Genomic DNA, 27,756 nt, shown 5'->3' with positions numbered 1-27,756 from the left:
GGGCGGGCATTTCCAACTTATCTTCCATAATACTAAGCGGTTAGGTGTATTTTCATTTTCCTGAGCTTTGGTCCAGTTCCGGATTTAACTTTATTCACTTATTCACTCACTATTTCTATTTATACTTTTATATAGACTTATAATAAAAATAAACTTTTTATTTTTTAGGTTTTTTCTTTAGTATTTTTCTTTTGGGGGCTGGCGGTCAGATGACTGGTACAAAATCTTTTCTCATGTTATATCTTCCACTAAATATTAAACTAGTCTAGTGTTCTAAACACAACAGAATCATTAGTTGTTTAGGTGTTTATTAGTAATGAAATTCAAATATGAAGACTGAAAAAGAGCTGAACATGTTGACAAAAATAAAAACAGAAACCTAATTTGTGATTTATCAATTTCTCTTCCTGGTCACAATCCCTAGAACATCTGGCGATTAGGAAGTAAAGCAGTGTGAATGGGGTGGATATAATAATAGTTTAAAAAGTGACATCAGGAGTAGTTTCCTTTAAAAATCTGGCCATCTCATGAATTACATACCCTATTATAAAAAAAAAGAAATAAAGAAAGGGGAAAGCCATTGCTCCTTATTCTTTCTTGGAAAACAGCTGAAGTTTTAAAATTTGAATTTAGTTCACAAAACTTCAATAATATCCTTGAGCTATCAAAACCCTAAACCATTTTGTGCTTAGGACCACATCACAGACGAGCCAAACAGCCTGTGTCATCTGCTGCATCGCCTGATCTCAGGGTCCCTGTGAGTCTCAAGGAGCTGGAGAGCAACGCCAGTACTTCAGGCCACGCACGGAATGACCAGGGCTGCACCCCAGGCTAGGGAATGCTCCATTCTACAATTCATATCAGCTGGCTCTCTGCTTAAAAAAAAATATCTGGATGGCCTCTAGGTGTGAAAGGGCTTGGTTTGGAAGGAGAGAGCAGAACAATGCAGGAGTCAAATTGCTCTGCATAAGAGGGGAGAGGACGTTTTAGTTTTCTTGGGTAGCCTGAGAGGGGAGTAGGGGACCAAAAGGAAAGAGAAGAGGGGACAGGAGAGATTGTGGAGGCTGACCAAGGGGAGAGAGGTGGCAAGCCAGGGCCCAGCAACGAGCCCCACTGCAGGCAGAGATTGGCCTACACGCTCACACAGCGGTACCTAATACTCAACTCAGGTTACTGCCTCGCCTGGGCTGCACGGCAACCTCATCTTCACAGTCAGTGAAGTCTGTCTCTGCAACTGCCTTGTGTTGGGCTGCTTTAGGGAAATGGAGAGAGAGGGTGGCGTGTTAGGGCTGAGGGGACCGGCAGGGGAGGGGAATAAACACAGAAATGGAGAGTGGGGTTTAGAAGCAGAGACGGCCAAGAAGGGGCTGCTCTGTGGACAAAGCCAGAGGACTCGTGACCCTCTGGAGGAGGGTAAACTGGCACCCTACACGGAGCAGCCCTGGTACTACTGCAGTCTCACTAGAAAGGAAAGGGCAACTCCCTAAGGCAGCAGGCCCTGAAAGCACCCAGGCCACAGGCATCTGGGCTCCGGGGCTTGAAAGGAATGAAAGGACCCTAGAGTGCTTTTCAGAGGGAGTGTCAGGGCCACTGCTGAAAGAAGCACCCCCTCAGGAGCCCCAGACGCTGGCACCCCACTTCACTGCCAGGTAGCCACACCATCAGCACATGAGGGGAACAGCAGGCCAGGAGGCTCAGTGTCAGGGCATGCTCGAGGATCCCCACAGACTTCATCCCCAGAAACTCACCTGGAGGGAGAATGCCCGCAGAGCAGGAATGGGGATCAAGGCAGCCATAAAGAAAGCTGTGACATTGCTGATGGAGGTGAGGGCCACGCTGGCTCCTGTGCGCTTGAGGCACTCCCCGGTCCTGTCCTGAGGATGAGAAACCACAGTGCTGAGCGCTCACAGGGCGGGTCCCCTGAGAGCACAGAGTGTGTGACCGTTTCAAATACACGGCAAAATAAGACAACGGGTCATTTACAATGCTGACGTTAGCGATCTGAAAGGGACATCCATCTCTGCCTCACCCCCTAACACTGGCACTGCAAAGTGTTCAGTACCATCTATATAGTCACGCTTTGTTCATGGTTATTACCATCCAAAGCACAAAGCTGGAAGATAATGATTTAAGTAAATTTTTAAATGATTTAAAAGTGGGGAAGGGAAGGGGACAAAGTGAAAAAAACCCCAGAGAAGGAAGTATGGGCTTTGGAATAAGTGTCTTGATATTCTTCTAAGTTCCTTTACTTATTTAGAGCCAGTAACGTCATCTGACTCGGGACTAAAATATTTACTGGGCCAGATCGAGGAAAATGAAAGGACAAACACTCAGGAGCAGGAGGGCCTTTGGCTGTCCCCAAAGCTTTCTTCTTCTGTTTTTCTATTACCTCAAAAGGGATTCTTTTATTCTGTCCTGTTTCACTAAATGCATGTGCCAGAAGGAAAACATCATCCACACCAACGCCGAGAGCAAGAAACGGCAGAACCTGCGGTAAAACCAGAGCGCAGCGCATCAGTCAGGCGAGGCCCACTTGTGACCAGTCCAGAGCTCTGTCAGTCACTGCTGCCACGCCCCCAGCAGCCTCCCAAAGGACAGACTACATTCACTCACAGTGAAGAACTGAGTTTTATCTGATAGTTAAATCCCTCAAGTCTAGCAGTTTTAGCTCACAGGAGATCTTGTACGTTTCTATTTCTAAGCTCCACATACAATGTTAATCAACGAGAAGGAATCGAACTCATCTAAAGCAGGGGTTCTCAGAGCGTGATCCCTGGACCAGCATCGTTGGGAACTCCCTGTCCCCAACCCAGATTGACTGAGAAACTCTGGGTGGGCCCAGCAGTCTGGGTTTTCACGAGCCCTCCAGGCCCTCCGGTGATGATGCCAATGTACACTAAAGTTTGAGAACCACTGCGCTAATTAATGGTCTCAATTCCATCGGCAAATGAAGCATCTCTACTAATCGACAAGTCCATTCAGATCTTCTGCTCACTGCTGAGTGGTCCATTTAGAGACAGCACTCCCCTGAGAAATGTGGCCACCTTGTGGAAAAGGCTGAAGACCCTTTAGGTGACATGGACACACAGGAGGCCAGCTGGGCCGGGCCCAGGGAAGGGTGTTTGTCAACAAACAGTGGACCGATGGCTCCTTTAGTACCTGAGTTGTTGCAGCGTTAAAGGAAATCCCGATCAATGAGCACAGGCCCAATCCTGCAGCCACTGACAGTGCAACCAACAGGACGCCAGCCAGCCCCACGGCACCCTGGGACCTGGAGCAGTCCCAGCGCAGCATGGTTAAACAGGCATAGGCAAGCTGCAAGCAGAACAGTGGGGAGGGGCAGGTAAAGGAACAGAGGGGAATCAGAGGAGGGGGAGAGGAAGGAGGGGGAGACACAAAACAAAAGCCAAACATTAGAATGTGTGAGGATTCTAATGTTTTCCCCCACCCATCACCCAAATCAAAAGGTAGAACTTACTAAATCCAACAACAACAACAATTTACATTACAGACATCACACAAAATGCTATGAGTCAAAGATGGGCAAACTGCAAATGGGAAAAAACGCTTCACATGACCACTTTCTAAACCGTTATGAAGCCAAGCTCTCTCTGTCTTGGATGCATGTGTATGTTAAGAGCAGTTAAAAAGCAGGAGCAGTCATGGAAAGGTAAAAACTAAAAAACAAAACAAAACCCCCCAGGAGAAGTGAATTGATTGTTACCATCAGTAAGTAGCCACTGGCCACTCGGATGACGCTGACGTCAGAGAAGGACTTGAGGATGTCGTCCAAGGTGGTGGTGGTAAAGGAAAGCACCTTCTGAGTGGAGTTCTGAGCAACGCTCTGATGAACCACCTATGGTCACAACATAAGGATCATGCACAGGCCTCAGGGGACATGTCCCCTTCACCCAACCCCCAATTTTTAATGGTGCATTAGAAAGAGTTCTACATGATTTGGGTTTGAACTTCAACTAACATTAAATGGCCCCAGGTCTGGGACAATGAAGGCTATTGCTAATCAGGTGAGACAGTGGGGCTTCGGTGACGGGTGTGACTGAAGCTCGCCCCAGCACTTGCTATTTACCCCACGTCTCAGACTGCTATTCTCTCCACAACCCACAGCAGATCTGTGGTCCCGTCGTCTCCCTTATCCAAACAACTCATTCGTACAGGCACCCCTCCCCCCTCCATTTGCTGGCCACTTTTAAAAGGTCACATGCAGCTCAGCAGAGGTCACTGCTTGGGAAACAAAGGCCAGCTCCTGTCACATGACCTAACCAAGGGGACTGCAGCTGTGAACAGATTCTATGCCTTGCTAATGTTTTCCAGACACCTTTTTTTGCTAACCGAGTGTTTTTTTAACACTGTTCGGCCTTAGCTCTTGAGTTCACAACTGGTTCCTCCAACTGTTTCAGGGCATCCCAACTAGAATTAGCATTGCCCAGATACGAAGATTTTCAGTTTTAAGTAAATGAAAACAAGGTTTCATCCCACCAAGTTCCCAGAATTACAAGCCGTTTTGAAAATAAATTCTAACGAAAAAAACAAATGTTTTAAAAAGTTGTTAAAATGAAGTATTCCGTAACTAAGGGGTTTGTACCCAGCTTCAAAGGTGGGTGTGGGGACGCCAGATTTACCTCCACGTACGTCCTCTGCCACGCCTCCAGGATGGCTGCCGCCTTGTCCTCATTCCAGGTGATGTGCGAGACATATTCATACCCCTTGAAGTGTTCATACATTTGCCTGGGGGTCATTAGCTGAAACATGGTCTGCAAGGCGTGGGCACTGTGATGGGGTCGACAAGGCACAGCATCAGCATCCCCGGGAAGCAGTTCTCACTGCAGAAAATCCCACTGGAGCCCCCAGCTCACCCACAGCCATCCTGTCCTTCCACACGAGCACACGTTCCCATTAGAACAGGACCTGGATGGTTATTTTATTTAAAAGATTGATGTACCATATTAAAGGTGTAACCTTACAAACCTTTTACAGATACACCCCAAAATTAAATTAATAGGCAATTTCCTTTCTCAGTTTCTAGTCAATGAAACAGGAAGTCTAGAGGAGTAGATAGCTTGACCAGATACGCTAGGCTCACACTGCACACTCGCTTGTGCAGAAATCTCAGACGACGGCTTTCCCAATGGGGAACTGTCCGACGGGGCGCCTGACACCTGATGGCGCAGAGCCCACGAGGGCACAGAGGATAATTCTCGTTCAGCTGTCAGTTGTTGGTCTTTTCCTTTAACAGTCTGTAACGCAATTTAGCTCACCTCACTTAACCTTACCTGCTAGGACCAACGTCTCTGCCTGCCTCAGACTCTCTTGACTTTCTACATAACGGGCAGATCTTCTAAAACCCTGTAGGCACTAACTACAGCTTGATGAAAACGACAAACCTGCACTTGAAAAATTCCCCACAAGGTGCTTTTTTGAGCTGGTCTGGACCACTAACATTTCCTAATATTCGATTACACCAGACGGCTAGCTAGTGTAACAGTTACGTATTAACACAAATACAGATGTTGGAAGGGAAGTGGTTTCGGAGGAAAGGACAGAATAGATGGCTCGGATTCTCCTCTGTGTGCTGGATTACCTGACAAGCTTCCCAGTGCTGTTCTTGACTGTGCCACCCACAATCAGCTCCTCCTGCCAGTGCATATACTTCCTGGACAAGCCGTGACACCCACCATTCAAAACAAGGGCCATATCAAGAGGCTACAATAAAAAGACAACCACATAATTACGGGAATTAGTAGGCAGGTCACATGCCTTGTTAAAATCCAGTGCATTAAGGGCTTATTTGTTTCAGAGAGAACATTAATAACAAGGCTAATGAAAGGCGTATGGCAAATCTTACAGCAAAATTTAGCTCTATAAACAAATTTAGTTCCATAGACAAAAAAAGTTGAGAAGGAAATCTTAAAAATGCAAATAATAGAACTAAAAATGGGGGACCGTCAGGTTTTCCTCTCTGCCCCTGCTGAGAAGACTCATGACTGTCCTCACCTTGGTCGCGTTTTTGTTGGGGGCTGTGGTGGGACAGTCCGGATCGGCGGGATTGAGGCAGGGCCGGTCCATGTAACCATGACCAACTTCGGCCTTATTCAGCATTTCCTCCCAGCTGTCCACTTGATAGTTTATTTTCTTTAACTCTTCTAGGAATTCCAAAGGGTCAAAGTTTGTCCACTGTAAAGGAGGCTTACCTCTGTGAAAGAAATTAGGAGGCAGGACAATGAAAAGAGGCTTCCAAGCCCTTAGTAAAGTAACAAGACTGCGTATATTGCATATATTGCATCTGGACTGCATGAGGCTTTCTGGTAATACTGCGATTCTGGGACCTGGCATAAAAAACACATGCTCTCTTCAGGTGTATCTGCATGCAAACCTAAGTCAGGAAAATAATTCATGAATGAAGATGGCAAACAGAGAGCCTATAAATTAATGAAGGCATCCAAGAATCTTTACTTGCAGATATATTCTATTTAATACCTAAAAATGAAATTAGCCAATGGGTGCCTCTAAGCAGAAGACTGAGATCCAAAATTAAGGGGGGGGGGGGCGCGGAGGAATCACAATGTCAGATTAGCACTTGCCAGCCTAATAAATGCTTTGTAATTGTCATCAATCAAAATATCTGATCTCTATTACCCTTAATAATCCCATACTTAGGAGCTCTCTCTGACAGACTGGCAGTCAACCCCGCAAGCCCCCTGCCGCCTCTGCCATCACCGCCATCAAGGCCACTTCCCCCCACACTCACTTTTGAATTTGTGCTGTTGACAGACGAGAAAGGCTTTTGGCTGCCTGTTATGTGGTTCAAACCACACTGTAGCTGCTTACCCAGGCTGAAGTCATTATTCAGAATCTCCCAACCAGAAAACACAAAACCCCTTATTTCCCATCTAAAACTGTACACTGAGGGTCAGGGTATGGCCACTGCAAATTGCTTTTGCAGATTCGTGCAGGCTAGGACAGAAACAATAACCCAAACACTAACTCTTGCATAATTAACTGAAAATGTCTACACTGATTAACAATTATTCCTTAAATGATTCAGTATATATAATATCCAACTGGTAAACTGTGAAGCATCGCCTACCATCGCCTTCAAAGATAGCAGTTTTACCCCTAAAATGTCATTAATGTGACCCAAAGAAAGGTTAGTTAAAATTTTACTTCACAGGAAGGTCTCGAACTTTAACTCAAAATATTTAGTTCTGACATTTACCCACTAATAAATTCTCTCCTTAAAAAATAAGCTAAACCTATGAAAGTGCTTGGTCTGCAAAACTGAGTACATTTTAAAGAGTTAAAAATCACACATACTCCGAATAATTTGCATTTTATTTGCATATAAATAGACTGGTAAAAGAGAATGAAATTTAATGATGCCTACAGAACTTTTTTTTTTGAAAAGAGGAAAAACATTCTCAGAAGTCCCCTCTCCCCCAACTAGTCACTCAAAAAGTGCACATGGAATTTCAATGTTTTTAATTCTTGATCAAAATTGAAACAGAATAAACAATGATAAACTAACATCAGAAACATTCTAGAGTTTAGAAATCACAGACGTCAGAAGACCCCACACTTACAGTAGGTATGCTGTCCCCGACTGTAACTTCGCCCCTTCCCAGAAGCAGTCCAGAGGGGTAATAATTAAACAGGGGTAGAGGTACTCTATTATCTGTCAAAAGTAAAAAGAACAGGCCCCACATGAGGCTAACGCATACCACTGGGGTGTTTTTGAGAATTTTTTTGCAAACAAACAAAAACATTATACCTGATCCATGTAACCTGTTTCTGTGATAAGTTCTCCGGATTTGTAACACAAATGTTCTAATTTCCACTGCCTATTAAAATAAAAAGCAGAGACAAAAATTTCTCGTTGTAACAAAGGAAATCAGAACTAAAGAACATATAGAAAGAACCACAATCTCGATCACTTTTAAGCATCTGTCAAAGCGAGCAGAGCTTTTGCCAAGTAGAGACTCAACCAGCTTGCTTTAATGAATAGATAATACTCAATTGTAATTAACATGTGGGTGTTTATGTAAATGAATGCTACCAAAGTACTTGAAAAGTCTTGTTTTCCTAAGTGTTCTCCTAATAATCTTGTTTACACCATTAATTTGCTTTTCTACATACATTAAACAACTTCAGGGCAGATAATTCAGAGTTGAATTATCACAGATTCAAAATAAGTGGAGACTAAATTAGTAAGGTTCATAAAGTGTGAATAAATATTCAGGTGGGAGAAGAGGGCTGACATTTCTTTACTGGCAGATAACGTCCTTATTAACAGATAGTGCTCAACATGAGCTTTCCTGCTTTTAACCGCGAATGCTGTAAAGCACATTGCCAGGTGGGTTGATTTCCCACTTTACAGTCTTCTAATCTTGTCCTATGGAAATGATATTATATATACTGATCAACAATTAACCCTATTATCTACCATCTACCTATTATTACAGAGTTCTGTTATCTCTAAAAGAGTGCTATATAAGCCCATGCCTTTGTGAGTATATTAGGGAGATAAATTTAACTTGAAAAAATAGGAAATCTGGAAACGGTGGGGATGGGAAATCCAAGAGAAGAAAAAATAAAAATAAACTCCCTCTACACTGCTCTATTTTGTTGGTCTCTTTTTTGTCTCTTTTACTGGTCACCCAAAGGAGCGTTCTAGACTTTGCCCTCTTTCCTCTGGAACCTTCCCATCATCCTGCAGCGCCCGCTGAAATGCCAGCTTCCCACCAAGCTTTCTTTGGCGCTATTGAAAATGACCCCTTTCTCTTCAACTCGAGAGCACTGCTGCTCAGACCACCTGCGTGGGGACTGCCTGTGTTTGGCTTTGTACACGCTTATCTGTGTTGATGTCTTTCCTTTCCCAAACTAGACTGTCAGCTCCTGAGAGCAGGGCCCACGGTATCCATCCATCCACCCACCCACCCACCCACCCACTCATCCATCTACGTATGTCTATATATTAATTTTTCACACAGCGTGAACACAGACTATCTAGAGTGAGTAGGTTCTCAATGTCACTTGATCAATTCACTCTTATTTACACTTGCTTGAGAAGGGCCTGGCCGTGCATTAGAAAAATCACTGGGCTTGGAGCCAGAAGAAAGAGTTTGAAATCTCTCTCTACTATTTAATAACTCTATGAAATTGGCCAAATGCTTTAATTAATCTAATTCCCAGTTTTCTCACCTAAAAAATGAGATGGGTTGAACTAGATGTTCTTTAACGTTCATCATTCCAATGCATAAAAGTTCTCTGGTTCCATCTGGCTTAAGAGTGTAATTTCACTGTACAGACGCTCACATCTCCTTAAGTGTGTGACAAGCCCTCTCAAGGTAGGGTCCCATTATGTTAAGAATGCATGGGGCATGTTTACAGTGGCTCTGGGACACCCATTTCCAGGCTTTTTATGGGGTCTCCACTTGCAAATTTTGCAAAACTTCCCTGGGGCAGTGGCTTCCCCTCCAAGCTCCTGGAAGACTGGGAGGGCTGTGAAAGTAGGAGTGGGGATGCACTCTCCAGCCTGACAAAAGCACTAAAGCACCTCCTGACGTCTTCCAAAGCCCTTTCATACATACATCCAGCTAATCTTGTTCTGGGAACCTCCTGAGGATAGCAGAGCACACATGATCATCAACTTAGCGTATTGAGGAGAAAACAAGAGTGCGCCAAAGATACAGGCCTTCTCCCAGGTCATGCTGGGCCCTAGGATTCTATCTCCAGCTAGAAGGGTCTTAGAGCCAATCCAGTTAAGACTATGGAGAGCAGAGGTTACAGCAGCAGGGACAAGTACAGATTTTCATCTTATTCTCTTCCCTCATTCTCCCTGGCCACTGACTATGTCTACACTTGCCACTTCCTCATGTCTCCTATGAAAAATAAATTGTACTCGCCAATCACTCAGTTAAGAGGCGTTTGAAAGTCTAAGGGGGTGGCATTAAGTAAATGCCAACTCAGTGGTCTCCTGGACTCAGGGTTTAGTGACAGTCATTTTGGCAGTTCAGGGAGAAGATCCAGTTTAAATTCATCAATCCCGGCAGTTAGTCAATCAACAATCTCTGAGTACTTGGCCCTTGATCTAAATGCTGGAGTCCAAGAATGGATAAGATGTGGTCCCTGCCCTGAGTAACTCAGTTTAGACAGATTAAAACAAGACTGCTGGCTTTGCTCCAGAACTCCTCCTCTGCTTTCACTACGCCCACAGCACTGTTATATTAGCTATGAGGCTAAAGGGTAACATTTGGTAAAGCTGTGTGTGAATCCACTTGACTCTGGCTACCTGTCAGGAACTCCCTAGAGCGGCTCAGCCCTGTTTTGTGACACACACCAACCGTCAGTATCTGCAGTGAATGCAAAGTTCACAAGAAGTAACTTCCTTCTTTTTCTTTCCTGTTCTCACTCTTTTTAAGTTGACTAAATGCAATTCGTAATGTAACTGTTCCAAAAATATCTTAAGGGGGCCGGCCCGGTGGCGCAAGCGGTTAAGTGCGCGCGCTCCGCTGCGGCGGCCCGGGGTTCGCTGGTTCGGATCCCGGGTGCGCACCGAAGTACTGCTTGGTAAGCCATGCTGTGGCGGCGTCCCATATAAAGTGGAGGAAGATGGGCACCGATGTTAGCCCAGGGCCGTCTTCCTCAGCAAAAAAAGAGGAGGATTGGCGGATGTTAGCTCAGGGCTGATCTCCTCACAAAAAAAAAAAAAAAAAAAAAAAATATCTTAAGCAATGAAACATCTTTCGAATGGGCGTATAGCCACCCAAATGGCTCCTTGAAGGACCATACTCATCTGGGTACAGTGCCAAGATACTTACTGAAAATACATTATAAAGTAATGTATTGGCTTTGTTACCAAACTCGAGAAACAAATCAAGATTTAAAAAAAAAAATCATTTCATTAGGAAACTATTTGCACTAACTCCAGGTGTATTTCAAGGGCAACCTTCTGTACTAACACAAAGGGGTCCAGCACAGCCGCCTGTGTGCCGCCTCACCTGTTGTACATGTAAACATGGACGCGGCTTGCCCGGAGCGCCGAGTCCAGGTGCTGTCGGAGGGCTTCCGTGGTCAGGACGCTGGCACCTTCTTCTTTCGGGGTCTGAATCATGAGCTGAGGATTAAACATAGCCTCTTCTCCAATCTTCTGGCGAGTATAATTTAATTCACGACTTACTCGTCCACCAACTGACAAACATGTACAGGTTTCAGTTAGAACAGCAAAATCCCCACAAATTCACATTCTGTTATTTCACTAAGAGGCGCAGGATACACGATAAATGAAGTCTGGTCATGAGAATGCATAGCTGACTTGGGGAGTTACATTCACTTTACTATTATTGGCAATGTTAACTTACCAATAACAAACACACAAAAAATACTCACGAAATCTATTAACTGTGATTGTCCTGCTGTCACATACACAAACCAAATGCATCGGTGCTCCTGCACCTTCTAACAAACACACCATAGGGAGAAAGGGGGCGAGGAGGGAACACTTGAGACACCTCTTCCTTATAGACCAGAGCAAACACCTGCTACAATTTCTTTCACTCGCATAAACAATGTGCCACAGCAGCACATTTCAGAATAAATGGCTTCAATTTACTCTCTTCTCCTAAATAATCTGGGAAAAGTAACATGGAAATGTTTCTCCCTGTCAAAAAAGAAACAAGGAAAGGTGGCAAATGAGTATTCAGCACAAAATTTGCCAGGAGAAGATAAACAATGTGATTCATACTAGATGTCCACGAGGAACTCGCACTTGAGAGGAACCCAGAGCATCAGCCGTGGCTGTCATGGGCAGGTCCCGGAACCTGGCTCCAGCAGACTCACTGGGTCAGCGTCCAGAAAACACAGGTGCCAGGTTCTGAGTTGCTTGGGGGCGGGCAGCCTGTGTTCCAGAAGCTCCCCAGGTGATTTTAAACTTGCGCTCAAGCCAGGTCCCCTGCCCCAGCACCGACCCGGCTCTCCAACAGGCCGGCCAAAGCAATGAGGTGCAGTGACACTGTTACTGCACACTGTCTTTTGTCTTCTTCCTCAGGTCCTGGGTTGTATTTCAATTACGGCTGTAGAACAAGTCAGGCTCAGAATGCTGCCCAGGGCCAGGAGGTATGGCGGGAAGGGAGGTTCACTTCTCAACGGGGCAGGTGTATGGGGACGGCAACGGTGCTGTGAAGCTCTGAAGAGGGTGCTCTGATCCAAGAGGGTCAAGAGTAAGGGGCCTAGAAGGAAGGGCCTGGAGAATGGGCAACCAGAAGGAGAATCCTAGAGTCCCTCCCCACACACACTCCAAGGCCAGCCTGTGAGTCTGAATAGTTCCTTAAGTCACTGATAAGTTGAATGCTGACTGAAAAGCAGGCCTTCAGCTATAGTTCAGAAAGAACCTTCAGTGATCACTGTAAGCTTTCCCACGAGGAGGAACCCTTTTTCTTCAAGTTTAGTATTCAAGGACATAAACATTTGGTTTGGGCAAGTAAATAAGTACTGGGAACGGCAGGTTGTTTAGTTCTCTTGGCATATTTTATAAACAAGGGGGCCAGGCTAAAAAGCAAATAATGCCCTCATTAGAAAAACCAGTCCAGATTCACAGACTGACAGGATCATCTGTGCAGGTTCATGCAGATGGCCAAGGCCACCACGGAACTCGGTGAGGTGAGGCTGAACACACTGTCCGTGTCAGAGAGGGACTGGAGGGGGAGGGGGGGGAGGGGGAGGGGAGGATGAGGCAGAGGGAGGGGGAGGGGAGGGGGAGGGAGGGGAGGGGGAGGAAGGGGGAGGGGGAGGGGAGGATGAGGTAGAGGGAGGGGAGGATGAGGTAGAGGGAGGGGAGGATGAGGCAGGGGGAGGGGAGGATGAGGCAGGGGGAGGGGAGGATGAGGCAGAGGGAGGGGGAGGGGAGGGAAGGAAGGGGAGGGGAGGGGGAGGAAGGGGGAGGGGAGGGAGGAGAAGGGGAGGGGGAGGGGAGCGGGAGGAAGGGGGAGGGGAGGGGGAGGAAGGGGGAGGGGAGGGGGAGGAAGGGGAGGGGAGGGAGGAGAAGGGGAGGGGGAGGGGAGCGGGAGGAAGGGGGAGGGGAGGGGGAGGAAGGGGGAGGGGAGGGAGGAGAAGGGGAGGGGGAGGGGAGCGGGAGGAAGGGGGAGGGGAGGGGGAGGAAGGGGGAGGGGAGGGAGGAGAAGGGGAGGGGGAGGGGAGGATGAGGCAGAGGGAGGGGAAGGGGGGGCGGATGAGGCAGAGGGAGGGGAAGGGGGGGCGGATGAGGCAGAGGGAGGGAGAGGGGAGGATGAGGTGGAGGGAGGGGAAGGGGGGGCGGATGAGGCAGAGGGAGGGAGAGGGGAGGATGAGGTGGAGGGAGGGGAAGGGGAGGGGGAGGAAGCCGGAGGGGAAGACAGAGGGAAATTGGTTGGTTACAAAACCAATTTGGTTACCAAAGTATTAAGACTCCCTGTGCAGAAAACTCTGACAAATGCCCCAGGGAATTGCTGATGCCCTCACAAGCAATCTGGAGCTCAAGCAAGACCACAGGGAAACCAGGAAACCACTTGCAACAGAGGCAGGATGCTCTAGCAAAGCTGCCTGCAGGCAGGGTCTGGCTCCTCTGGCAGGAATCACAATGCATTATTCCAACTAATTAACTAGTGAGCTGAATGAGACTCAATGCACATCCTCTAGAGTTAGAAAACTGTGTGAGGCTAAAAAGCAAATTATTAGGCCAGAGGTCACTTCCGAAAAGCTGCACACCAAGAAGCTCCAAATAGCCTTTTTGAAAAAAAGCTCACCTCTTCCTTTCTCTGGCTACACAACATCTACACCACACACCTATAAATCATGCGCATTTCCACCCGCCTCCTCAAGCATCGGCAGAATACACGATTTCTTATTCTGCTTACAAAGCCACACTTCCTTTTACCTTTACTGAGGCTTACAACTCCAGGTGAATTAAAACCAACAACAAACAACAACAACCCACAGAACCCCTCTTCTCCCCCCCCCCGCCCTAGCAGAGAAGCCCCTGTAACTGTGACCAACAAGGTGGTGACCAAGAGAAGAGTGCACACAAAATAAAAATCAAACTCGAGGCTCCTGCTGCTTAGAAGAACTTGGACTACACTCTTCCAGACCAGCCTCGTAAGGGATCAAGCATTTTATCACAGGGGTTTTCAGAAATGATGCTATTTCCTACAAGATATAAAATACACCTCAGGGACTCCATAATGTCACCTTTTTTTTTTTTTGGCTGAGGAAGATTCGCCCTGAGCCAACATCTGTTGCCAACCTTCCTCTCTTTTTGCTTGAGGAAGATAAGCCCTGAGCTAACATCTGTGCCCATCTCCGTCTATTTTGTATGTGGGGCACCACCGCAGCATGGCTGACGAGTGGTGTAGGTCCACGCCCAGGATCTGAACCTGCGAACCCAGGCTGTGGAAGCGGAGCACAGTGACCTCAACCGCTACGCCACAGGGCTGGCCCCATCGTGTCACCTTTCAGATGTCTTAGATATGTATTTAAATAAACACGTTTTAATAAAGGGGTAGATCTGTCCTGTCTCTAGAACTGAAAGCCTTTCGGCCCTTCCATCTCTTCGCTCTCGTGATAAATATGACTATTTTGCTAATGTCTGGTTTCAACCACGGCAAGATTATCATCATAGGTGGACCAAGCAACTAGAGTTGAAAGACCTTGAATTCTAAAGTTTCCTCAACTACCTATGCTGTATCCTATATATATTTTTCAGTACAGTTAAATATGATTTATTTTTACATATTACATGGCCATATTTTACTTAACATTTCATCTTATATTTAACCAAATATGAATGTTTCTGCAAAACTACTCAGTAACTTTTTAAAAGTTTAATTCACATCCACTTCACTTTATGAATAGTTGTAGCACAATTCACTCATCCAGGGAGCATTTGGGGATGCGTGTTCTTTGCTGAGCAGTGGGGTGCTGTGGTGGATGAGACCAGTGAGTTCCCTGCTCCAAGAGGCTCAGTGACCAGTGCAGAGAACAGGCAACAGACAAACAAACCAGTAAGATAATTTCATGGCATGACAGGTGCCATGGAGGAAATGAGGATGGCAACGCCATGTAAGTTACTGGGTCGTGGGGCGGGGGAGGCCACCTCAAATGGAGTGGCCAGGGAAGACCTAAAAGGAAGTAATGTTTACGCTGACTTTGAAAAAGCTGGGGGAATAGTGTTCTGGGCAGAGGAACCAACAACTGCAAAGACCTCAGGTTTGGCCTGCTGCAGGGAGAGAAAGAAGGCAAGCTTGGCTGGAGCTCGGTGAGGCCACAATTATGTCACTCATGCAGCTGCACTGGTAGACTTAGCTCCTTCTTGGGTATACCTGTGTCATAAACAGCACAGCATTCATCCAGTCTTACATCAGTATTCACCGACAGTGCTCTGGAACAAGCTACCAGACACAGAAACCCCTCTGGACAGAGGAATTTCATGGACTTGCCTGACTTTTGCTGCCCTAGCAAATGCCTATGCTAAATTACAGCTGAGTGGCATGATGGCCCAGAGCTGTCCCTCACCTTTCTGGCTCCTTCTCACGCATCGGGGTGAAGCTCTGCTCTCAGGAAGGCCCCCCAGAACCCATTCAAGTGACTGAAATTACAGGTGTGGTCTGGGGGAAATAGTTTTCTCCCTTCTCTTTCCCATTTTCAAGATTGTTTTTTAAATAATCAAATGCTCATGAAATACTGCATAGTCATTTTTGACTACTGAGCAGAATGAACCATATGATCCAGTATGTGTGATGCAGGTGTAGGCAAACTGATAGCCATGTGAACAGCCCTTATTGCTATGTGGTGGCTTATGTATAATATTTACCCACTTACCTTTTTTGGGTTTATCTCTATTTCTTAATTTTCTGCAATGAACATGTATAATTAAAGACTTCCATGTGACAAAAAGAGAAAAATAAACATGAAAGCTACTTGGTAGGGATCTGAATTAAAAACAAGCTCGATCCAAAAACAACATGCAACTCTATCACATTCTGATGTCCTCTTATAGTCTTTCCCACCTCACAAACACAGCAACTTTAATAATAAAATAACAAAAACCTCTTTGATCAAGACTCAGGAAAAATGTTATCTTGGGATCCTGGGACACAAAATAACCATTTATACTTGTGAGCTGCTTTTCAATTCCAAAGTCCTTTCACACTCATCATTTACTTATTTATAACTATTTCGATGGGTGCCGCTCCCCCACCAACGTGGGGCGAGGTGGACTGGACAGGTGATGAGAACAGGGATCAGAAGACCTGGGTTCCACGTCCCAGGACTTCTACTTGAGGCACTGAGATTTGGGACAAGCCCCCGATATAGCTGACTGTAGTAACTGTCTCTGTAAAACAGGATAAAAATGCCACTACTAACCTCACAGGATGGTGTGAGGACTGACAATTGTGTGAAATTTCCCAAACCCTTACCCAGGAGCTGAGCAGGCATCCATCTATTTGTTTATCACCGGGCATGTATCATCACCCTTACTTTACAGAGGAGCAAACACGGCTGCAGAGTTTAGGCGACTTGCCCAAGGTCACTGCAATACTGTGATTTATAAGAAATATATATATTTGGCCATTCAGATGACTGAAGTATATTTCTCAGATATATTTGGTGAAACCCTTGGAATTTCCTGAGCGACAAGAGCAACAGGAGCATCTTTTGTCATCATATTTGGTCTCTTGTCCTCAGTTCCTGAACTCTCTTCAGAGCCGTAAAGGTCTTGTTTCCGTCAATGAGGGTGACTTTTGGAGCCCACTCACGAGTGGGGCTGGCTGCCACGAGAACCAGCCATGTGATCAAAGGACTAGAACTTTCAGTCCCACCCCCTGACTTCCGGGGACGGGGGGCTTGAGGTTGAATCAACTGCCAATGACCAGTGACTTAGTCAATCTTATGACTTAGTAATGAAGCCTCCATAAAAACCGAAAAGGACAGCTTGTTGGCCCCCATTTTTGCAGAGCTTCCACATTGGGGAACCAGAATGCTCCCATGTGCCGCAGTGCTGGGCCCCAAGCCCCATGAGGACAGAAGCTATTTTGTTCAGGACCTCGCCCTACGTATCTCTTCATCTGGCTGTTGACTCCTATCCTTAAAATCTTTTGTAATAAATCGATAATCTAGTGAGTAAACGGGTTTTCTCGAGTTCTGTGAGCCATTCTAGCAAATTAATTGACCTGTCGAGGGGGTCACAGGAACCTCTGATTTACAGCCAGTCGGTCAGAAGCACAGGTGATGACCTGGACTTGCAACTGGCATCTGAAGTGAGGGGTGGTCTTGTAGGACTGAATCCTTAACCTATGGAACCTGATTCCATCCCCAGGTAGACAGTGTCAGAACTGAGCTGAATTCTCCGACACCCTACTGGTGTCTGAGGACTGCTGGCTGGTGTGGGGAAGCCTCCACACACACCGGAATTGGGTCAGGAGCCCTCTGCAGGCCCCCAGCTGACAAGAGGCAATCTAAACCGGAGTCCAAGTGCCCTGCGAGCCTCGAGGCTCCTGAGCACCAGCCGAGGACAGCAGCCTGGGAGTGCCAAATTCCATTCCCCAGACTACAGCAAGCCCACTGCTAGAGCTTTTAGAACGCATACAAGTATTACACAGGACAAATAATGGGTATTTTTATTTAAAGAACAACACTGCCTCCCAGATTTTTCACGACCACTGAGGAGACAGTTTTTTTCAGCAGAGCCCCATGGGTGGCAGTGGACAGGCCCCACTTTGCTTCTGGTCCCCAGAGGGCCTGTCTCAGAGAGGGCGGAGGGATGAGGGTACACACAGAACAGGCGGCCCGAAGCCTCAGTACCTGCAAATTCTGCCATCTTGTTCTCCAGAAATCAGAGGGTCAAACCAATTCTTTGAAAGAGGCAGAGAGCATTACTTTGGCAAAGAAGCTCTTGATCAAGCTCTGCTGATCCTTTCCTCCCCAAATCAAATCAGGTATCGTTTTCTAAGGTGAAGAAGGGCCAGTACAGGTGGGAAACCATGCTGTTCCTGCCCAAGGTAGGCGAGACATTCCCTCAGGACGTTCTCCCACTGCCTGCTTCCTCCACAAAGCCTTTTGCACAGACCTTAATCAACACCTGTGGCACTCATGCAAAAGCTCATTGTGATCCACATAAAGATGATCTGAGGGACCAACAGAAGTCTTCTCCCAATAAATTCCAAGTCCTTTCAAAAAGGTGCTGTCCACTGCCCACTCACCTAGGCGCGTCAGGCGCACGGCACACGCAGTGTGTCGGATGAATAAACGAATGAACAGTCTCAATACAGAGCCTTGGGAACAGGCAATCATCTGTATGAAGATATTAATTCTCCCAAAGCCTCAACAAGTCAATCAGTCAAAACAAATGACCCTTTCAGCCTGAAAAGCACCCACTCAGAGCCCAATTAGGAAAATGGAGTCTGTGTATACACAAGAGAGCATTTGCAGTGGACTAATCCCATGAACTATCTATCTCACAGCCTGCAGAGAGATGTTTTCCCCTTTAGTTGGTTCAGGTCCTTCTTTCAATGTTGCGATTAGTTACTGTGAGGGTGAAAAGTACAAATCTCTCCAAGGATGTAACTGCAAAACTGTTAGCACCATTCTAAATTGAAAAAAAGGAAGATTCAGTAATTTGGGCAATTGGCTGAAAACTCCAGGGCTGTGAGTTTTAGTCACTCTTCCACCCATCTATTTTATTCATGACCAGCCAACTGCTGCTTCAGCTCCTGGGCTGTTTTTATCCTGGTGGGATTGTGCCCTTGGGTGTTGCCATAGGAAAATGCGAGAATCAGACAGCCCAGAGAGACTGTGCGTTCATGAAGTGAGCCCAGGGAGACAAAAACCACAGAAACAAGAGCAGGACACATCCCTACACCTCCCCAGAGACCTGAGGAGGACCGAGTGCAATAGAAGAATCAGTAGGCTTCGAGCAGGCGCCTGCTGCAAGCTCCCATACCAGCCGTTTGTGGTGCCATCTGTTACCACCCGGGCTGCTTCCTCTGAATGGCTTTCCCTGAAGCTGCCCGCTCACCCTGTCGGACACGATCAGGTCACCCAGCACTCTGCCCGCACTGGACCTGCTGCCTGCCACAGCTCCCCCAACCCAGTGTTTCTTACAGAGCCACAGCTCCCAAGATGCCACTGCATCTATTGTGAGGCCCATTCTTCATTGGTCACTCGGTGCTGTGGCAAATGAAGGCTGCAGGCAACACCACCTGAGACAGGCCGAGTGAAGTCACAGCCTGGAGGCGCAAGGACGTTCCTGGCTTCTGGCAGGATGCAACAGAGTGGAGCTCCGCTCTATCCCTAAGTGCATACATGCCCAGCGGTGAACTGTCCCAGGTCCTAACATGATTTCCCCTGAACGCTCAAGCACTACCAGCAAGCTGATGCAGACCTAAGTCCTGTCCTGCAGAAGCTGAGCAGATGCTTGCTCAGAGGCGATGCTGGACCAAGAAGTGGAACCCAGGGACCAAAGGCAGCATGTTGTTTATCAAGTTCTAAGTTCTTAGTTAAGGCCTCCTAAAGTCTTCATTAAAAAAATAAAGACAGAAAACAACCCAATAACAACAACAAAACCCCAGTGCTTACACAGCGGCGGGCTCTCTATCACAGCATTCAGGCTGTTGCATAACATTAACCCCAGTTCCCTTCTCCCAGCTTCTGTGGGGCTGACATCACCTCTCTCCTCTGAACAGTCTTCTTGCCATTACCCAGCCCAGGTCTCTTTTCACTGGCCTCCTACTTGAGGACGCACGGGAAAGAAGACAACGTGAGCTCCACCTTTGCACACAGGCTCCCCGGCCCCATGGAACACCACGCTGGCACCATTCATCTCCAGCACCGATCCTTCCCTCTGCATCTGTGCGGGGAGACGCACGTCACTGGGGGCCACTTTCATGATTTTGTTGCCATCAGGATTAGCTGGATTAGGGGCCAGTGCAGAAGGACCCCCTGGTGCTGTGAGGAAGTTTCATCACCAGGTCAGCATGGTGTGAACTATATTCTGTCACCACCACCACTCCTTATAGCCACCAACTGAAAAAGGAGAGGAGGCCAGAAAAAATGCTTCTAGTGCAAAATGCATGAACTCGTCACAGCAATAAATTACCCCATTGTGCATCACCCAGGGCATGAGCCATTCAAGACTGTCCTCCTCTCAAACAAGAGGCTATGTGACTGTTTTCTTATCTATAAAGAATTTAATGGGTCTGATAGTGGTGGCAGGTGGAATGATAAGCATAGCTGCCACCAAACACAAAGAAACTTCTAGCCCTTTGCTAAAAGCAGTCAAGCAGTTTGGGAAGACTCGCATTGTTGGAACCTTCTATCATGTTCAACGCTAACACCTCCACGATAGTTAATTCCCATTCTTCAAAAGGACAGACACTATCCCATCCAGCGGGGACCCTCCTTTTAATGTGAAGGAAAACAATGTGGGCAGGAGTAGTGGAAGGAATGGCGGGGGGGGGGGGGGGGGGGGCAAGAGGATGGGGAGAAGAACAGAAGCACAACTCTTAACTCCTAAAAATTCAGTGATTGCAAGTTTTCCTCCCAGGAAATCATTTGGCCCATTCACCTACCCAAACCCCCCATCCTGGCTGCCACTCATGTGGACCCTGCATGAAGTAAACACAATTTGTAGAGAAACTAATGGGATTTCTGCAAGTGTGTGTGAGAGAGTGTGTGTGTGTGTGTGTGTGTGTTACAGAACAGTCCCTCTTGCACAGAACTGGCCTGTTCCATCAAAGCCGTATCTGTTATATTTCTGTCTTTCTCTTCTGTTGGCGTATTCACCAACAACAGAAAAGGAGGTAAGCTCTGGCGGCCCTGACCTGCAGCTGGAACACAATACTTTCGCACAGCCCTGCCGACCCCTGACATAAATTTTACACCGCAGCTGGCATTTACACACTCAGCATTACCATATGTATAGCTGCTCGGTGCTAATTATGCTAATCACCTGTCTAACTCGCTGCTGCGAAAAATGGTTGTATTTAGCAGTCCAGTGCCTACCAATGCAGCTTACTGTGTGGCTGAAATGTACATTCAGACAGCCCTGAATGGCAAGATTTTTCCACGTTGCTGGCTACATTCAGGTCTCAGAAAAATTTATTCAAGTCAACTGGTTTCGGTCCGCAACAAAAAAGTTACGAGAAAAAAGTGAGTGTGTTCTTGCCCTAACATTCTGGATCTGCTTGCAAGCAAAATGATAAATCAATTGGTGTGGGAAACAAAAAGGGAGAGAGATTTCTTTTGGGAGCCATGTGAAACTGTAGCCTATTTAAAAAAAAAAAAAAAGGAAAAAAAAAAGGGTCATCCTATTCCCCAAATCTCTAGAAAGAGCAGTTAATAGATATTTAGCCCTAATCCCAATTCTCTCAAATTGCAGCCTTTGTTTGCAATTAAGCGAGGTATTAAACGTGTGCAACTTTTTTTTTCTGGATCATGTGTGGACTAAAACGATGGTATCATATTTATCATTTTTTTTTACTTATTACAACAACATATAAACTTCATGGGGAAAAAATCAGGTAAGAGGAAAGAAATAATTTCTTAGGCAGCTAGGGAAAATTCTTTTGTTATTTTCTCTCTTAGATAGCTTCTATTTAAGAAGACACTGTGTGATATTTATGTCTATTTTGTGAAGTTTTGTGATTTCTCCACTAAAGGAGCAAAGGAAATCAGGGGATGGGGGGTGGGGAAGATGAGAGAATTCAATACAGAAAAGTGGTGGGGGAGGGAGAAAGAGAGTCAAGAAGCCTATATTTTCTTTAATCTCAAAATTCCTGTTTTTATCATTCATCACTGTCTCAAAGCAATTTTCTCGGATCACTCTATAGAATGCATTTCTTCAATTGGGATAATATTATTGCAGGTTGTTTTAACAATTCCTCAAATTCAAACTGAAACCCCATTTCTCCTAACTCACAGAATACCTTCATATTAATTTTTAAAAACCCTGAATTTACTCAGTCTAAAGGACGTGCAGTGTTAGGCTATGTGGCTGCACGGATGAGATCTGGCATTCCTGTCTTCTTGGACGGCTTGCAGCACTGGGAGACTCGTCCTCCTGGAGGGCAGCCCAAGTGCCCAGGGCCTTTCTCACCTCCAGTGATCAGCATTAGTAGACTCTTGACTCAAATTGAGAAACTGGGAGTAAACTGGAATGCCACTTATTTTGCAACATTTCTTGCGCTACCCCCCAGTGCTACAAAACACCAGAGCAGCTTTGTGAAACCTCTTGGGTTTACTGTGTGAAGATGCGCCAACCCAGTAGGCTTTCTCAGACACAGCAGGGTCTGGGAGCACGCTGGCCTCTCCTTGCCTTGCTTCGCTCACCTTTCACTCTAACTCACAGCAGAAGAAAAGAGTAACGCTCACAGCCGCTGCTATGAAGACAACAGCTTTCTCCCTATCAACTCCTCCCTCATTCTGTTCTACATTTTATAAACTTATCCGACCCAGTGAAGCAACAGTATCCAAGCCACATCTTGCTCTCTTTGGCATCCCAATTCAAGTTGCTTTTCTTTGCCAGTCCAAAGCATTAATTCATCTGGGTTTTTGTAGTTCCAAATCTTGACTGTGCAGCCAAAAACACAAACGACCCAACCAGGACTGTGCTCACTGTCAAGCAGAGTGGCTAACTCCTCTCCCTCCCTCTCACTTCCCGCTCTTCTTAAATAGGCGATGGACCACCCTGCCTCACGGCACAGAGCAGTGTTTACATTGCAGTACTTGACTGTGTAATACATCTGGCATCTTGGGGCAGGATTCCTGAGCCAGGGGCCAGAAGCCCTTAAGCAATGATTTAAGGGGAAAAATATCATGCACGTTGACTTAACAAAGCCCACTTCCAGTTCCTTGTGCTTACTTCTGTCCATGTTTCATCAATAACTGAAAACTGTCTTGGTTGATAAGATGGGCAAGTCTACAGTTTCTTTTCATTTGTCCTAACAATAATAAATAAAGCTTGTGCTGTGGTATGGAGACTTCTCACAAGCCTTGCCTCAGAGCCAGTGGTATTTTGGGACCCACATGCAGTGTGGACTATTTGAGCCAACTCACACCTGGGTTTCTGAATTAGAAATAAGGTCCTGCCTCCTCCACGTCATAAATCTCTCCAACAAACTCGTCGTTCATTAGCAGGTAGCTGATGCCACCACTGACAGTCTCCCTCACACACGACAGCCGTTTCTCTAACAGACCCAAGTACAGCACAACAGTCACCATCCTCAAGAGACCGAGGACAGGATGCATCCTTCTGTAAACCAAACTCCTAAAAACCTCCACAACAGTTCAGCAGTTTCTCGATGGCAGCATTCTACTGTTTTGGAAGGCTAATTTTCTGTCAAGCCTAAAGATATATGTAGAAAAACTGAGATATTGCAGTGTAAAGAAAAAAACAATCCTAAATCCAATTTAAGAGAAAAAGATCTAGTAAGTATTGTCATAAAGCACTCAAATTCAGAGATTGGAAGCAAAGAACAAGTAGTACAAGTGTTTATATTTTGATGACCCTGATGATATCTGTGTGGTCAAGGAAGGTTCCCACTGAGAAAATCCCCATCTCTCCTTCTGAACTGCCAGAAGCGCTCCATGAGCAAAGCCCTCCGCTCTCCAGGACCTCTCCTTTGGATGGACCAGCAAATGCCTCAGAGTAGGCCAAAATCTGGATAAGGAAATCTGTTCTCTTCCATCTCTATCCAAGCTCCATGTTCCTTTTGGCTTTGGTGGGAGTTCCATCCAGGGAGAGCCTGAACTAGGGGCCTAGGATGGGATGTCCTGGTTTATGTTTCTCTTACCATATCTCGGAAATGCTGCGGGGCTCTATTTTTCCATATTTCATACAGCACGTTAAGCACAGGGGACCAACACTTATTTCACACTCCACTTGTCAATGGATTCTAAAGTTACCTCAAAGATCCATAAAAATGCCATGACTCTTCAATAGGGAAAGCATATCTTCTGCTGACAAGACCCTATGAAAGAGGACAGTCTTGGAACCAAGGTAAGAACCCCATGGATGCAAATAACAGGTCTGCCTCTACTATCTCCCACAGCTGGTTTAAAATAATACATTGTCTAATTCCCTCCTGTCAGTCTGTGATTAACAAGATTTACTACCATTTCAGATTTCACACTAGTAACTCCAGAGATCCACTGGGAGGAAAGGATTTGGGCAGTTTAGGAGTAGGTGGGTGGAAGGAAGGGCAGGAGAGAGGGAAGAGGAGGGAGAGGAGGGCAGAGGGAGAAGGGAGGGGAAGATGAGCAAAGAGATAAAATGTGAGGGAGGAGGGTTGAGGAAGAAGAGCATCTGAGAGCCAGTGAGGGGTAAAGGAGATGACAGTATAAAACAATAGAATCATACAGGAATGGCGATTATTCAGGGATGTGTCATGTAGCTGGAATTCCCTCGACATTTTTTTTCAAAATGGTGCTGAGTTAAAATACTATATTTCTGCAAAATGGCCTCTATTAAATCTGGTTTCCTCTAAAATAATAAAAAAAAATTTTCCATATTTGTTTTAAAAGCCAAAAACTTTTTTTTAATCAAAGAGCCCACCCTCACCCCTGTAGAACAGACTACTCTTCAGGGACTAAATCTGGGTAGACAGCTGGCATGCACGAAGTGGGGGGCAGCCATGAAAGCAGCCCATTCTGTTGCAGAATTGTGACCCCCCAACACGAGAAAGAGGGCGGACAAGTTACAGCTCAGCCCAAGTGGACAGAGCTCCAGGGGTCACGGGAAGGTCAGCCTTGAAAGAGAAATCCCAACGAAATATAAACATGGCATTGTGGAAACCAGACAAATCTCCCATCGCTCGTCCAGCCAGCGTTAATCTCGCCATCAGCTGTGGCGCATACCCCAAACAAACGGACGGCGGCTCATACATCTGGAAGCTGTCACCTTCTGGAGGCTCCGAGCAGCATTCGTGTGTCTGAAACACCCCATCACCCAACCTGGCTTGCCCACTTGTTGGAGGGTCAAGACTAGCAGGCAGCAAAGGGACTCGGAGGATTCACAGGGCCAGCTGCCCTGGGGAGAAGGCACCTGGGGATACTGGGTATTTTTAAAGCAGTTATTATCGGGTGTTAACTTTTCAATCGCTTTTCTCCAGATATGAAGAAATACAACTGCTACCGCCTGGATGTGTGTGCCCACTATGGGACTCTAATCAACACCTATCTAATAAACATGTTCTTAATGCTTAAAAGTACATAGGGGACCTAGGAGCAGAAAGGAGCTGCACTTTATTCTTTCTTTCTGTTCCTTGTGAAATGCACCAAAACTGACAGCCTCAGAGAGCAGAGACTGGGTGATAACCTTGGAAAGGGCAGTGAAAGCAGAGCCCATGCCGCCTTTCTGGCTGACTGCCTCAGTCTCTCGCTGTCCCTTTGGTTCTGCTGCATAAGGGCACCTGGGGAAGTAACAGGAACATCTGGAGAACTAGACCACCAAAGAGCGAATGTGCTCCATGGGCTTGCGAAAGGAGCTGTTATTTCAATATGAACAAAGTTCAGTGGTGTCTTTTATTGTTTTTTACAAAGTCGCCTTCATGCTAAAAAACCTTCAGCCTACTGTAGTTGAAATGCAACAGGTCTATCTGCAAAATTAAGCTACCTGAAGGAAAAAAAAGTATTTGAATGTAAAGCTTTTTCTTTTTCCCACGGCCCGCCCCTACCCTCTGTCTCTCAACTTGTCATGGTGTTTTACATTTGATATTTAATGTAATTCTAAGAAAAACTAAAAATTTAAATTATTAGCATAAAAAAATAGTTACCTGGGTCACTAAATATGGGGACAGGGTCGTAGAGCTATCTTAAAGAATAAAACTCTTCTCCATTTACGGCAATGCATCTGCAGCTCCATCATAATAAAAGCCTTTCATCTGCACAGCATGGGTCTACCTATTGGAATCTATTATCTAAACCAGTGGTTCTCATTTGGGGTGATTTTGAGCATCCGCACCCCACCTCCCACACACACATTTGGCAATGACTAGAAACATTTTTGATTGTCACAACTGAGAGGGTGCTACTGGCATCTAGTGGGTAGAGGCCAGGGATGCTGCTCAACATCCTACAATGCACAGGACAGACCCCACAACAGAGAACTATCCAGTCCCAAATGTCAGTAGTGAGAAACCTTGCTCTAAACTGAGGGGGTGGTGAGGCTCAATTATCTCCTACAACTGCCTGAATTCAAGCCCGGAGCACTGAAAGCATAATGCTAGCAAGGTATAAACTTGAGAGTGCTTATAAACAACAGGCATACATTTTTAAAAAATTTTTTCTCTCTTAAAAAAAAATCTAAGTCAGAACTTGTGACCTCCTCCCTTGACGCTCGCCCCCAGAGACGTTAATAAGCAAACACAAGGCAATATGGATGCATCTCAAGCCCGTCACCCTCTGCAGTAAAGGAGGCCAGCAGCCAGCAAGCTTTGAGCAAAAAACAGAAGCTCAGAGAGAGAAAGGAACTTCTATCACTAGAGAATCGTGACAATGAACTTGTGTCTGAGAGAGGATTGGAGTGGGGAGTAGATATTAAGGGAAACAGGAGGATAAAAGTGCTAAACAAAAAGGAAAGCCAATAGAGAAATGGGCAAGATTAAAAATAAAGCATTTCCCTTCTGTGCCCAGAAAGGCAAGATCCAGGCGAAGCACTGGTACCACGGAAGGCTCTAGAGGGCAAATTACACTCGTGCAAATCATGAGATGGGCAAAGAACGGCTGAAAGAAAGAGCTGGCAGACCCCCCAGCCAAGTGCTCTGCACACATCAGAGACCCTCCTGCCATGCGGCTGGACCTTGCAAGTCTCAAGGCTCCCTACCTCAACCCCGATGTCCCAACCAAAAGCAAGCACCCGGAGTTCTCTCTGAGGCCACACTCTGTCCTCTGAGCCTGTGCCCACGCTGTTCCTTCAGCCTGGAAGGCCCCACCCCCCCCAATCTCTCCAGCCCCTGTACCTGGCTCAGGCCCCTCCCTCGGGGCTGTCCTGGAAGGTGTCCCTGCCATTTTGACATCCTGCTACTGGTCTGTGTGCCTGCTGGGTGGAGGTCCCCGGAGGGCAGGGACTGTGGCCTTTCACCATCTCTCTGGAACGTTGTGTAGTGCCTGGCACAGAGCAGGCACTGAGAACATGTGCTGAGTGAATGTGTTCGTTCTTAAATAACAGTTAGTCTCTCCCTGATCGCGCTGCCACCACTGTTTCAGTAACAGCAGATGTCCACTACATCATTCCACATATTCTGTTACCAAACCGCAGGACTCCATTCACAAGTGAGCTCAATTTGACATTTTTGACATGCAAATACTATAACCCTAAGACCCAAGCTAGCATCTAATGCATATTGACAATTTCTTAAAAGGCAGTCATTGTATGAACATTTGAACAACAGAATCAAAGAATTCTTATCACCAATGCCATAAAAACATAGGAGAGAATCTTCCTTATTGAGCTTATATTGGCCAATGTATTCAAACTGTCTTTATAGAGCCACATTTCCCCAGCATGTTAAACAAAGAACGAGAGTCAAATCAAAGATACAGCCTATCAAATGAAGCCCTTTAATTCGCTAGCTATGTTAACAAGATAACATTATTTTGGCAGATACCAGGAAACATGTACAAAGTCTATGTGCCCACACAGACACAGAGGCAGTGGAGAGATACGACTACATATATACATCTGTGTATGTCATTTTTTTAATCACAGGTGAAATA

General features: G+C 46.1%; 1 protein-coding gene across 3 annotated transcripts in view; it reads right to left on the bottom strand.

Moving 5' to 3' along the window:
* The window catches only part of PTCH1 (patched 1), a 71,151-nt gene that overhangs the window by 29,998 nt on the left and 13,397 nt on the right, over positions 1 to 27,756 (bottom strand). For all 3 annotated transcript variants that reach the window (XM_058565452.1, XM_058565451.1, XM_058565453.1), the window contains exons 3-12: positions 11,016 to 11,205; positions 7,787 to 7,856; positions 7,599 to 7,690; positions 6,013 to 6,211; positions 5,600 to 5,721; positions 4,641 to 4,788; positions 3,725 to 3,856; positions 3,160 to 3,315; positions 2,390 to 2,488; positions 1,749 to 1,874 (exon numbers count right to left, since the gene is read on the bottom strand). In XM_058565452.1, the coding sequence (XP_058421435.1) occupies positions 1,749 to 1,874; positions 2,390 to 2,488; positions 3,160 to 3,315; positions 3,725 to 3,856; positions 4,641 to 4,788; positions 5,600 to 5,721; positions 6,013 to 6,211; positions 7,599 to 7,690; positions 7,787 to 7,856; positions 11,016 to 11,205 (1,334 nt within the window). The remainder of the gene's footprint in view (positions 1 to 1,748; positions 1,875 to 2,389; positions 2,489 to 3,159; positions 3,316 to 3,724; positions 3,857 to 4,640; positions 4,789 to 5,599; positions 5,722 to 6,012; positions 6,212 to 7,598; positions 7,691 to 7,786; positions 7,857 to 11,015; positions 11,206 to 27,756) is intronic.

This window comes from Diceros bicornis, chromosome 22 (genome assembly GCF_020826845.1).
Source record: "Diceros bicornis minor isolate mBicDic1 chromosome 22, mDicBic1.mat.cur, whole genome shotgun sequence".
Classification (NCBI taxonomy): domain Eukaryota; kingdom Metazoa; phylum Chordata; class Mammalia; order Perissodactyla; family Rhinocerotidae; genus Diceros; species Diceros bicornis.
Note: the sequence above shows the minus strand (reverse complement) of the source record. Positions and strands in the feature narration are given on the sequence as shown.